This window comes from Panthera onca, chromosome B2 (genome assembly GCF_046562875.1).
Source record: "Panthera onca isolate mPanOnc1 chromosome B2, mPanOnc1 haplotype 2, whole genome shotgun sequence".
Classification (NCBI taxonomy): domain Eukaryota; kingdom Metazoa; phylum Chordata; class Mammalia; order Carnivora; family Felidae; genus Panthera; species Panthera onca.
In genome coordinates this window covers 2,747,699-2,761,827 of record NC_138343.1, presented here as the reverse complement: position 1 = coordinate 2,761,827, position 14,129 = coordinate 2,747,699, and the positions used below count along the sequence as shown (strand labels likewise).

General features: G+C 41.7%; 2 protein-coding genes across 3 annotated transcripts; one reads left to right on the top strand and one right to left on the bottom strand.

Moving 5' to 3' along the window:
• Positions 1–4,820: 4,820 nt before the first annotated feature.
• On the top strand, positions 4,821–5,839 carry LOC132674460 (olfactory receptor 2B8-like). Its single transcript, XM_060627078.3, has one exon. It carries the CDS (start codon positions 4,895–4,897, stop codon positions 5,837–5,839), a length of 945 nt encoding a protein of 314 aa, XP_060483061.3. The 5' UTR covers positions 4,821–4,894.
• Positions 5,840–10,318: 4,479 nt separating this feature from the next.
• On the bottom strand, positions 10,319–13,454 carry LOC144616243 (olfactory receptor 2B8-like). 2 transcript variants are annotated; one of them, XM_078446416.2, is made up of 2 exons: positions 12,530–13,454; positions 10,319–10,338 (listed from the first exon to the last, which is right to left on the bottom strand). In XM_078446416.2, exons 1-2 carry the CDS (start codon positions 13,452–13,454, stop codon positions 10,319–10,321), a joined length of 945 nt encoding a protein of 314 aa, XP_078302542.2. The 2 variants fall into 2 exon arrangements, with proteins under 2 accessions (XP_078302542.2, XP_078302543.2); XM_078446417.2 differs by lacking the exon at positions 10,319–10,338 and having other exon boundaries at positions 12,516–13,454.
• Between the last annotated feature and the right edge of the window lie 675 nt (positions 13,455–14,129).

The following is a 14,129-nucleotide window of genomic DNA, read 5'->3' as shown; positions in this document are numbered from 1 at the left end:
CAGTGAGAAAGAAATGAGAATCAAGGGCCCACAAAATAACAGGAAAAGAGAGAGAAGCCAAGGGACAGCACAGTTTCATGAAGGAGGGGGACGAGGTTAACGCCATATTACATCAATTAAGACAACGGTGAGCTCATCTGCTTTGTGCAATGGAAGAACAGTAAAGGTTTTACAGAAAACCGCTTCAACAGAGTGGTAGGGGGAGAAGGAACAAAGAACATTTGGAAGTGATGATAGAAGGAGAAAAAGCATGAATACTTTGTGTCCGGTCACAAAAAGATGAAATTAATGGAAGAGGACAGCTAGAAGTAAATGGGGCAGAGAGACGGTCTTAAGTCCAATTTTATTTTTCTTATAGGATAGAGGAGCATATGTTCAGATGACGAACAAACAGATAGTGGGATATAAGAAGTTGAAGAACGAAGAGAGATCATAGGGTAAAAAGGTCTCATAAAGTTGGAAGGTAATAGAGTTGATTACACCATTGGAAAATAATTTTCTTCAGTGACTCATAACAAAGAAAGGATATGACTAACATGAGGGGGAAAGGCTCAGGAATTTCCTCTTCTAAGTAGGAAAAGATGACAGTTCTGAAAACAAGGGGGGGGACTCTAAAGACCGGCCCTGGGGATATAACGTACAGTATGGGAGCTACAGTCAATAACACTATCTTGTATACTTGGAAATTGCTAAGAGAAGAGATCTTAGGAGTTCTCCTCACAAGAAAAAAAGGCCACTATGTGCAGGAACAGATGTTACCCAGACTTCTTGTGGTGATCATTCCACAATATATACCAGGATCGAATCATTATGTTGTATGCCTCAAACTACAAGTACGTTGTATGAAAATTGTACCTCAACTTGTACGTTGTACCTCAACTTGTACCTCAAAATTGTACCAAACAAAAAGTAGTGTAACCAATAGTATTAAATAGTATTGGTAAATGGAAGATAAGAAGAGACAGTCGTTTCACTCCTAGTCAATTTGGTGGGAAAAGATTGACTACCTGCTCATCTCCAGAGCCTCCCTTCCTCTTTGGCGCTCCCTGGGGAGCCAAACTCTATACTTCGACTGAGGCTAATGAGGTACATTGGGCAGGACCCTCCTGGGGCCACTAAAAATACACACATCCTCAGTCCCTAGAGCACGTACTTTGACTTTGGTGACTTACCAAAAAATATCCCCCAGATGTAATATTAGCCCTTTCATTCATGGGCAGATTCCATAGAGTTCACAGATTCCAAAGTGTGTTTAGCTGCAGGCCCCACCGTCCACGCTCAACTACACCTCCTCGCGTGTGCCAAAACACTCTGCAATGAGTGGACAATCTTCCAGGTAAACCCTGGGGATGACAGAACCTATGCTAACAGTAATGATGGAGAGAAGCGTTACTACCTTAAACAGAGCCTGAGCAGTGAGTAATTGTGTCTGCCCTTGCCTCTCAGAGTCACCATTTTCAAGGTTTGTCCTGTTGAAAGTTGCCATATTCTAAATTCACGAATCTGTTTTTATTCTAAGGGTTCTGTTCTACCTATTAGATCCCCTAACACTTTCCTACAGATCAATGATCACACACCACTGGGAAGTGTCTAAGTGTCCTAGCTTTCACGGAGACAATGGTCACATACTTTCATCTGCAGGACCTTCCCTTTCCCATCCATATGCGAATCTCTTCACTTCATACAACTGTAGTGGTTCTTCAAAGACCAGTGGCTGCTTCCAAAAGTTAGGTGGATATCTGTAATCTTTGTTATTCTTCCTTGGAAGGAGAGGCCATGCTCTTACTCTAACACTCATTCAAATGTTACCAAGAAGATGTGAGATTCTTTCCTTTGCTGCTGATTCCTTGCACCCAGGAAGTTGATGGTGCTGCCTGCAGAACTGGTGTCTGTGGGTGAGTTACTCTTTCCTGACAGTAACTTCTAGATGGTAGAGCAATGTGACCTCCAGGTTAGCTGATTACCACTTCACTGGAGAGTGAAAGACTATAAGTGTTTTCTCTTCCAGCTCAAACCAAATGCTCGGTGGCAGATCCCACAAGCATGGAATCTGTGTTTATGTGTCAGATCTGTGAGTGTAACAAACAGGTCTATAGGACAATTGCCTTCATTGGATATTCATGCCAGATACGGGGAGTCAGTGTTTCCCACTACTGTAGGCTTCTGCTCCAGGAATAAGAGAATACGAGAACTTGAAATCAGATAGAACTCATAGCTGCATCTTGGTCTTACCACTGCATGCAGGTATTTATTTATAATAAAGAACTGTTATCATTTCACAGGCATATGTATATTCTACTATTGCAATTCGGTTGAATTGTGACCCTTGCAAACCTCCCCCACCAGAAAAGTGGTTGAAACCCTAAACCTCAGTTCAGATTAATATGGGACTTTATGTGAAAACAAGGTTCCTGCAAACATATTCAAGTTCAGATGAGGTTACACTCAATCAGGGCATGCTCTAACACAAAGTGACTGGTATTTCTATAAGAAGGACAGAGTAGACAGGTGAAGGAGAATGCCATCTGCCTACAGAGGCAGTAGTTGAAATCCTGCAGCCACAACTCAACGAAACCCCAGAACTGCCAGCAAAAGAGCCACCAGAGACTAGAAAGGTCCAAAGATGTATATTCTCCCCGACAGGTTTCAGAAGCCCTGCCAGTATCTTCATGTTGGACTTGTGTCCTCCTGACATATGAGACAGTGCATTCCTGCTGTCCTGAGGACGGACCTGGTTAGTGGACCTTGGTTATCAAGACTAGGAAAATAATACAGCATATGGAAATTCATGTGAAAATGTTTATGTCAACTTAATTCTTCCCTTCTAGGCACAACAAATTTTACACACTTCCTAGCAGAATATATGTTTTCTTGGTTCCGATCACTTTCTCTGCGTCACTGAGAAGAACAAAATCATTGAGAATCAAGCTCTTGGCTGAGTGATGAGCTGTTTTGTTGTTCTCCCAGAAATAACAGCCTATTGTAAACCCTGTGGGAGCCTTCTTCTGGGCACCACGATGGCCTGCAGAAGCCCGTTCTCTCACCCTTACAGCACATGGATAGAGGGAAGACGCAGAGGTAAGTCCCAAAAACATGTGACAAATTCTACTGACTAGTGCCCTTTGTATGATTCTGGATATTTGGGACCAAGGCCTGATCATGTGGAAGATATAGACGTTAAGAGCCAGGCTGTTGCTACAGACAAGCAAGGACTGAGGAGGCTTCTTCAATATGGGACAATGGATCTTTTGGAACATAAACCTCCCAGGGTTCGACAAAGAGCTGAAATCATTATATCTCCTATTTCCTATTGAAAGCTAGAAACATCATGTCGTTTATTTGAAGGGGACAGTTGGGGTGGGAGAGTAGTCTTGAGAATCTCAAAGCTTATTACTGGTAGACTTATACTTATGATCCTGGTATTCTGTTTCTTACTTTACTGCATTTGTAAACTGATTTTCTCAAATTCATTTTACCCTTCAGCAACACAGCAACAACAGCCAAACAAGCAGTGAGAGGATTTAGGAATAAAAGGATAAATGGACCAAGAATCCTAAAGGAAGCATAATAGAGAGGTGACTGAAGCTCCTCTTGGCTTGTCATTGATTTTGCTACTGGAAAAGTTACTTTTAAAAATATAGAGTTCTGCAAGGTTCCATACAACCTAGCTTTTGGGGAAACAATCCTAGAATTTGAATAATCAAGACTATCTACTTGTTCAGGATCCTTTGCTTTGCTATTGTCTCTGAGTGTCTATAAACCCTAGACTCACATTCAATAGCCTGTTCAAGTTCATAATCTTCTTTCCTATTGTGATTCATTCAACAAAGACTGTTTGGGACTCTAGTACCTGCCAGATTCTTTTCAATCTCTTCATGAGATATTACTCTTGTCCAGGTTGTATTTACTATTAAACTTGCCTCACATGGCATAGGGGGAAGGGAGGTTATTTCTAAGAGCAAGCCCAGTTATTTTGCTGGAAACAGAATGATTCACGTGACGTTGGCATTTATAGGAAGTACAGACTGAGATGCTGTAAAAAATATTTCTCCACTACACTAAAAAAGTTTGAAAGGGAGTTGTAATGTGAGACAAAAGAAAATGAAACATTGGATTGATGATTTCCTGCTATGTTACTGAAATTGCTGTCAGTGATAATTAGTCAGGATTAGTCATCCTGCAAAGTGAACACTGGGCGTGATGAATTCTTCAATCATTTCCAAGATGCTTCCCAATCAATAACCACGATTTCAGGCTCCATTCCCAGCGTTCATTAGTTTATGCATCAAAATGTATTGTTCCCCTTGTATAAAATTGGTAATGGTAAATTTCTCTATCTAGGCACTTTCAGAAAACACATTTTTTCTCCCACAAATTAGAAGTAAGGGAGCGAGACACACGTATTTCAATTCTTGATGGCAAACAAACATAGAGGGAAGGGACAGTGCAAATTTGCAGCTTACTCAGAACGACTAGATTAATTTTTTTGAGAAACTACAGTTACCTTCAGTGTTCATGCATTCACGAAAAGACAGTGCCCTGCTGGTCAAAAGCCCAGGTTGTGGAGTCAGTCTGAAGCCTGGTGAGAGCCCCTGGGAAACTTACTGAACCTCCTTCACATTCACTTCGCTCATCTAGTCAACAGAGATCAGGAACGTGCCAACCTCAGACAGTCACTGGGAGAAAGTGCACCCACGTCTAGGGCAGTGCCCGAAACACAGAAGATGCTCCCGTTCAGGGGCTGTTTATCACCCCGTCGCTCCCCAACAAGGAAGGGTGTGTGCAAACTCTCAGGCCTCCACCCAGACTCCACGCGCCCACTCTGGGAAAACAGGGCTGGACTGAAGCTGCAAGAGAAAACAGGGAGTCCTGCTAACTGTGCAGACTGAGTGCCATGGAAAGAGCGAATGGCAGCACCTCCTCAGGATTCCTCCTCCTGGGCTTTTCCGACAGGCCTCAGCTGGAGACGCCTCTCTTTGTGGTCATCCTGATGGGCTACGTCCTGAGCTGTCTAGGCAATGGCACCATTATACTCCTGTCGCTGCGGGACCCTCGCCTGCACACCCCCATGTATTACTTCCTCTCCAACCTCTCTTTCATGGACCTGTGTCTGACCACCTGCACCGTCCCTCAGACTCTGGCCAACCTCAAGGGGCGGGACAAGACTATCACCTATGGCGGCTGCGTGACCCAGCTCCTCATGGCCCTGGGGCTCGGGGGCGTGGAGTGTGTGCTCTTGTCGGTCATGGCCTATGACCGCTACGCCGCCGTGTGCCGCCCACTGCACTACCTGATCATCATGCACCCGCAGCTCTGCCTGCGCCTGGTCCTAACTGCTTGGCTCACAGGGTTCGGCAACTCGGTGCTACAGACGGCCCTGACCATGACCCTGCCCCTGTGCGGGAGAAACCAGGTGGACCATTTCTTCTGTGAAGTGCCGGTGATGCTCAAGCTGGCCTGCGCCGACACCTCCATCATCGAAGCTGAAGTCTTTGCGGTCAGTGTCTTCTTCCTCGTGGTGCCTCTGTCGCTCATCTTAGTGTCCTACGGCCACATCACCAGGGCCGTCCTGAAGATCAAGTCGGCCCGGGGCAGGCGGAAGGCCTTCGGAACCTGCGGTTCCCACCTGATGGTGGTGGTCATCTTCTTTGGCACACTCATCTCCATGTACCTCCAGCCTCCCTCCAGCTACTCGCAGGATGTCAACAAAAGCATTGCGCTCTTCTACACTCTGGTGACTCCCCTACTGAATCCCCTCATTTACACTCTGAGGAACAAAGAGGTCAAGGGGGCGCTGAGGAGACTGGTGAGAGGAACCACAGGCTCCAGAGGGAGCTAATACAGGGTTTGCAGATTCTGGGTGACTACAACCCGGTTGTCACTGAAGTCAACAAATCCTTATAAAGCACCTCCTCTGTCTAGGCCATTGTTCCACTGACTTCGACTGTGATCAGCAATCACAACACTCAGCCCTGTCTCCATGGAGCTCAATATTCTAGTGGGGAGAACATGGGTTCAATAAAAGAATCTAAAAATAACTATGATGTATCCTCTATTGGAATGTATACAATAATGAGAATCAACAAATAATAGCTACATACGTCAGCATGAATGCCTCTTGCAAGCACACTGCTGAGTGAAGGAAGCCAGCTGCAGAACAGTTCATACTGTTCGAATTGAATGGTATAAAATTTACTTTTAATTCATGTGAAATTCAAAAGCAGGCACAATGAATCTGTGGTATTGGAAGCCAGAATGGTGGTTGCCCAGAAGAGTCACGATTGGAAGGAGAAGTGGGGGAGGAGAATTCGGGGTTCTGCTTATATTCTGATGATGGATCTCAGCGCGGTTGATAGAAGGTGTACAACATGGGAAATGTCATCGACTTTACCCTGACGCTACTTCCACTCTCGTGTGCATGATGTACTTCGAATCACTTAATTTTAATCAGTTTGAAGCAAGCCTGATATGATCAGAATAGTATGATACTAAATAATCACATAAAGATTTGTGTTCCTTTCACACGTGATTGGCTTTGTATTGCAAATGAGCCATGTTACTTCTTTCCGGTGTAGTGAACCAGTAGACTATATAGTGCTTATGACCTTAATAATATTTAGTCTAGTAGAATGAGCCTTACCTAACTTTCCTTCGAAGACCTCAAAAGAAGATCATTTGTACAGTGAGTTCTGGTTCTCTTCTTCCTTCTAAGTTGATTTGCAATTGTTTTATGGTGTCCATTTCATTTATTTCAGCTCGATCTTGGTTATTTCTTTCCTTCTGCCAACTTGGAGCTTATTTTGGTCTTTTCCTAGTTCTTGGAGGAGTAAAGCTAGGTCATTTATTTAAGAATATTTTGTCTTACTGTAGTCCTTTAAATGCTGTAAACATTCCCTTTAGCATTGCTTTAGCAGCATCCCATAAATTTGGTAAGTAGTGTTTTCTTTTCGTTTTTTCAAGATGTTTCTTGATTTCCCTTTGATGTCTTCTTTGACCCATTGATTTGGGGGAGGTATATTATTTAATTTTTACATATTTGCAAAATTGAGCTTTCCTTTTTTTTTCTTGGCTTTCCTTTGTTGTCGATGTTCATTTTCATCGGAGTGTGATCAAAAAAGACACTTGCAAGAGGGCAATTTTCCCCAATTTGCGAAGACTTGTTACATACATTATCTTATGGTCTATCTGGAGAATGCTCCTGGTGTGCTTGGTAAGAATATGCATTGCGTTTTTGTTGGATGAAAGTTCCATGTGTGTGTATTAAATGTTTTTAATTATGGCTCAAGTCCAATATTTCCTTGTTGGCTTTCAATCAGAATGATTTGTCCATTGTTAATATTAGAATATTGAAGTCCCTACTGTTATTATATTGTTGTCTATTTCTCTCTTCATAACTGTTAGCATTTGCCTAATATATTTGGGTGCTCCCGTGTTGGTTCCCATATATTTACCCTTGTTATATCTTCTTGATGAATTGACCCCCTTGTATACTGAAGTTTTTATCATTTGTTTTCATTTTTAGCTTAAAGTCTATTTTGTCTGATACAAATATAGTTACCTCTTCCCTCATAAACATTTATAAAACAACTAGCACCAGTCCTTCTCAAACTCTTCAAAGAAATTGAAGAGGCAAAACACTTCCAAACACATTTCACAAGATTAGCATTAACCTTAGTAAAACACAGATAAATTGTACAAAGAAAAAAAGAAGAAAACCTATAGACCAGTATCTCTGCAAAATATAGATGCAAAATTTTTCAACAAAATATTGATAAATCGAATTCAGCAGCACATTTAAAGTTTCAAACACCATGATCAGAGGGATGTAGTAGGGATACGGGACAAAGCAACATACACAAATCAGTCAATGCAATATATCACATGACTAGAGTGGAATAAAAAACATATGTTTTTCTCAATAGAAGCAGTAAGGCATTTGAGAAAACATGATATATTTTCATGGTAAACACTCTGAACAAATTAGTTGTAGATGGAATGTGCTTCAACATAAGAAAGGCCATATATGAGAAACTCGTGGTAACATACTCAGTGGCAAAAGGTTGGAAGCTTTTCCTCTAAGATCAGAACAAGACACGGATGCCCACCCTCATTACTCTTACAGAAGATTGTACGGGAAGTCCAGTCATTTGCTGAAGAGACTCTCTTTTTTCTACTGGATATCTTTCCTGGTAGGTTGAAGATTAATAGGCCATTGATTTGTGGGTCCATTTCTGGATTCTCGAGTCTGGTCCATTGATCTATACGTCTGTGTTGGTGCCAGTACCATACTGTCTTAATGATTGCAGCGTTGTAATACAGCTTGAAGTTTGGAACCGTGATCCCTCCAGCTATGTCTATTTTTTTCAACATTACTTTGGCTATTTGGGGTCTTTTCTGGTTTCACACATTTTGGAATTGTTTGTTCTCGCTCTGTGAAGAATGCTGGTGTAATTTTGATAAGGATAGCATTGAAGGTGTAGCTTGCTTTGGGTAGTATCTACAGTTTAACAATATTTGCCCTTGTAATCCACAAGTACGGAATGTTTTTCCATTTCTTTGTGTCTTCTTTAATTTCTTTCCTAAGCTTTCCATAGGTTTCAGTGGATTCAATAAAGCAGGAAAGAATATCCAGTGGAAAAAAAGACAGTCTCTTCAGCACATGGTGTTGGGAGCACTGGACAGTGACATGCAGATGAATGAAGCTGGCCCACTTTCTTACACCATGCAGAAAAATTAACTCAAAATGGATGAAAGACCTAAATGTGAGAAAGGAAACCATCAAAATGCTAGAGGAGAAAACAGATAACAACTTCTTTAACCTAGGCTGCAGCAACTTCTTACTAGACATGTCTCCAGAAACAAGGGAAACAAGGGAAACATGAACTATTGGGACCTCATCAAGATAAAAAGCCTCTGCACAGTGAAGGAAAAAAAAATCAACAAATCTAAAAGGCAACCAATGGAATGGGTGGAGGTATTTGCAAATAACATACCAGATAAAGGGTTAGTATCCAAAATCTATAAAGAACTTATCAAATTCAACACCTAAAAATCAAGTCATCCAGCTAAGAAATGGGCAAAAGACATGAACAGACACTTCTCAAAAAAAGACATCCAGATGGCTAAAAGTCACATATAATATGCTCATCGTCAGGGAAATACAAATGAAAACCACAATGAGATACCACCTCAGACCTGTCAGAGTGGCTAAAATGAACAAGTCAGGAAAAAACAGATGTTGGCAAGTATGTGGAGAAAAGGGAACCCTCTTGCACTGCTGGTATGAATGCAAACTGGTGTAGCCACTCTGGAAAACACTGTGGAGATTTGTCAAAAAATTAGAAATAGAATTACCGTAGGACCCAGTAATAGCACTACTAGGAATTTATCCACAGGATGCAAGAGTGTTAATTTGTAGGGGCATATGTACCCCAAAATTTATAGCAGTGCTATGAATAGCCAAATTATGGAAACAGCCCAAATGGCCATAAACATTTGCATGAAAAAAGAAGATGAATGAATGGATAAAGAAATTGTGGTGTTTACACCTGTCAGAATGGCTAACATTAACAACTCAGGCAACAACAGATGTTGGCTAGGATGCGGAGAAAGAGGATCTCTTTTGCATTTTTGGTGGCAATGCAAGCTGGTGCAGCTACTCTGGAAACCAGTATGGAGATTCCTTAAAAAATAAAAATAGACCTACCCTATGACCCAATTTCTGGGCTACTGGGCATTTATCCATGGGACCCAAATTGCGCTACTAGGCATTTATCCATGGGATACAGGTGTGCTGTTTCAAAGGGACACGTGCACCCCCAGGTTTATAGCAGCACTATCAACAATAGCCAAAGTATGTAAAGGTCCCTAATGTCCATCGATGGATGAATGGGTAAAGAAAATATAGTGTGTATATATATATATATATATATATATATATATATATATATACACACACACACACACACACACACATATATACACACACAAAATGGAGTATTACTCAGCAATCAAAAGAAATGAAATGTTGCCATTTGCAACTACATGGATGTAACTGGAGGGTATTATGCTAAGTGAAATTAATCAGTCATGAAAGACAAAAATCAGATGATTTCACTCATATGAGGACTTTAAGACACAAAGCAGATGAACATAACGGGAGGGAAAAAATAATATAAAAAGGGGAGGGGACAAAATAGATAAGACTCATAAATATGGAGAACAAACTGAGGGTTGCTGGAGGGGTTGTGGGAAGGGGAATGGGCTAAATGGGTAAGGGGTATTAAGGAATCCACTGAAATCATTGTTTCACTATATGCTATCCAGTTTGGATGTAAAGTTAAAAAAAGTTAAATTAAATAAAAAACAACAACAACCACACACACACACACACACACACACACACACACACAAAGGAATAGTACTCAGCAATAAAAAGAATTAAGTCTTGCCATTTCCAAAAACGTGAAAAGATTTTTTCATCCCACATTCAGAATAGCATCAAAAACGATAAAATACATAGGATTAAATTTAACCAAGGAGGCAAAATAACTCTACATTTAAAACTACATAAGTTGATGGAACAAATTGAAGAGAATTAAGATATCCTGTGTTCATGAATTGGGCATTGAGGAGGGCACTTGTTGGGATGATCACTGGGTGTTGCATGTAAGCAATGAATCATGGGAATCTACCCCTGAAACCAAGAGCACACTGTATCCACTGTATGTTAGCCAACTTGACAATAAATTATATTTAAAAATATTAAGATTGAAAAATTTTCCCAGTATTCAAAATCATCTCTAGATTGAATGGAATCCCTATCAAAATTTGAGTGGCATATTTCAGAGATAGAATAAGAAACAATCCTGAAATGTGTATGGAGCCACAAAAGTCCCAACTGCCAAAACCATTCCAACAAAGAAGAACAAAGCTGGAGGCAGCCTACTTCCTGATTCAAACCGTATTATAAATATCTAGGAGTCAAAACAGCGTGGTACTAGATCAAGAAACGAACACATACACCAAAGGAACACAATTAAGAGCACAAAGGCTTTGACCACTGATCAAGACATGCCATTGATCATGGAAATCCAAAATAACCCAGTCAGTAGAAACATTCACGATGCTTCTCTGAGACTCAACACACAGGTACAACAACTGAACAGCCTCATCCTGAACAGGGGTTGAAACCATTCTCAGAAATGGTTTACAAATCAGAGGAACTTACACTTCTTAGAGACCTCCCAGATTGTATTCACTCCAGTGGTTAAAATAAATCCACCCAACAATGTAAATGAATAGAATTAAATTGTTTAAACGGAGCAAGTGTGGGAACCCAGGGAAGCCAGTGTCACAAAACAAACATCCAAAAAGCAGTCACCTGCAAAGTGGCGGGTTGCCAGGGGTCTGTGACCTGTTCCTGCCTCCTCCTTGAGCCCGGTCATAGTGGGACTCTGGCAAACAGTAGCTGCGAAATGTGCAGACTAGGAGGTACAGGAGGGTCTCACAGGGGTGACTGCGCTCTGATGAATGACCCAGGAGTGAGTTTAGCAGGATGCAGAGGGCGTGTTCAGAGTGCAGTCACCCTACACCGCACACCCTGCCGTTATGCTAACATGTGACAATTCTAAGGCCAGGACAGGGCGACGAAGGTAGGGACGCATGAAACTGAGAATCTCCCTTCCCTTCTCTGGGCTCACTGGTGCCACAGGGGAGGGCCTGGGGGGAGGGGTTAAAAAGGTGACGGAGATTAAACAGAGTACATGTGATGATGGAAATGTGGAATCACTGTATTGTACACCGGAAAGAATATAAAACTGTAGGTTAACTCTAATGGAATGACCATAAAAATTTAATTAAACACTAAACTAATAAAAATGAATTCTAAAGAAAACAATTTTTTGAAAAACAAAGAAGTGTGTTTCAAAATGAAAACAGTATCACAATGGCAACATGATACCATGGCCTGATATCTGAACAGCTTTACCAGGATGGATGTTAGCAACTTTGTCCGAGCTAAAGTTTGTTTTTCCTACACTTGCCCTCCTACTTCTGGGAAAAAGTTGTGATCCAGTCAGGCTACAGCCATTGTCATAGAGCCGTGAGCTACTTGAGAGAATCAGCAATAGCATCCAGCAATTGTGAGAAAATGCTACAGTATTAATATTTATTACAGTGTTCCAGTGGCTTTTATTCTTATTTTGCTATGTATTATGGTGTCTTGTAACCATCCTTTGCAATTAGCAATGGAATAGTGTTCTCTAAAAGGGGGTGAAAAGAGAAAATCCTGTGAAACTTTTTACAAAGTTAATATGATGCAGATGGTTTAGGAACACTAACTCAGCATCTCTGGAGGCTGCAATGCGTCCATGAACTTAGAGTTTGAACACTCACTTGCATGAAAGAATGAATTAAGGAAGCTCCCTTCAGAGTTGTCAGGGGAAATGTTGAGGACACAGAAATCTTAAAGATTCTGGCATTCAAAGTCTTCCATGAAAGGGTCTTCCCCCCAGTCATCTGGAGTCATAGTCCCTACACAACACCTTCTTCATTGCACCCGTTACATCCTTGTTCCGCAGGGTATATATGAAGGGGTTGGCCATGGGGGTGATGATGGTGTAGAAGAGAGAAATGAACTTGCCCTGATCCTGGGAGTAGTTGTTGCTGGGCTGGACGTAAGCATAGATGGCTGAGCCATAGAACAGGGAGACCACCGTGAGGTGGGACCCACATGTCCCAAAAGCTTTCCTCTGCCCTGTGGCTGACTTTATTCTTAACACTGCCCTGACTATCCGACCATAGGAGAATGTGATTAATGCCACAGGTATGAGGAGAATGATCACACTGGCAAAGAAGATCTCATTCGCATTCCCAGTGGTGTCAACACAGGCAAGCTTGAGCAGTGGGGTGACCTCACAAAAGAAGTGGTGTATTTTATTTCTCCCACAAAGTGGTACAAGAAAGATGAGCACCGTCTGCAACGATGAGTTGGCAAAACCAATGAACCATGATGCAGAAGCCATCAGGGCACACAGACGGGGGTGCATGAACACTGTGTAGTGCAGGGGCCTGCAGATGGCTGCATAGCGGTCAAATGCCATCACCCCTAACAGAATGCATTCTGTGCCTCCCAACCCTAGAGCGACGAACAGCTGAGCTACACAGCCAGCGAAGGAGATAGACTTGTCTGCTCCCCTGAGATGAACCAGCAGCTGAGGAACAGTGCTGGTCGTGTAACACAGGTCCAGAAAGCTTAGGTTGGACAGGAAAAAGTACATGGGAGTCTGCAGGTGTGGGTCCAGGCGGGACAACGCAATGATGGTTGTGTTTCCCAGCAGGGTGAGCAGATAGAAGATCAGAAGAACCACAAAGAGGACTCGCTCCAGCTGAGGCCGGTCAGAGAAACCCAGCAGGATAAAGCCAGTGAGAGAACTTCCATTTTTCGGGTCCATCTTTTCTTACTATGTGTTTCCTGTCAAGACCAAGCATTTAGCAATTTATACAACAAATCTCAAAAACAAAAAAACAAACACCAAATACAGTTTGTGGCTGGTGGATTGATCATATGAAAAGACATAGCCATGGGATTTTATGAAAACTATTTGAATAAATGATGCACCCATGAAATTGCCATAGTTTTACGAATTTAGTTCCATATTGTCACAAAAAGTAAATCATTGGGTTTTTAGATTAAAAAAAATAAAATAATGGACCTGTTTTTGCCTCAGTCATAGGAAATACGGTCTTTCAGTCTGTGCTTACTAACTGTAAAATGTACATACATCTCACTAAATGTAAATGGAGTGAATTCTCCAATGAAAAGACATAGGGTATTAGAATGGATAAGAAAACATGTCCCATCAATATGCTGCTTACAAAGACCCATTTTACACCCAAAGACACCTACGCATTGAAAGCAAGGGGATGGAGAACCATCTATCATGCTAATGGATGTCGAAAGAAAGCTGGAGTAGCCATACTTGTATCAGACAAACTAGATTTTAAAAGAAAGACTGTCACAAGGGATGAAAGAAGGGCATTATATCATAATCAAGGGGTCTATGCATCATGAAGACATAATGATTGTGAATATTTATGCCCCCAACGTGAGACGCTCAAATATATGA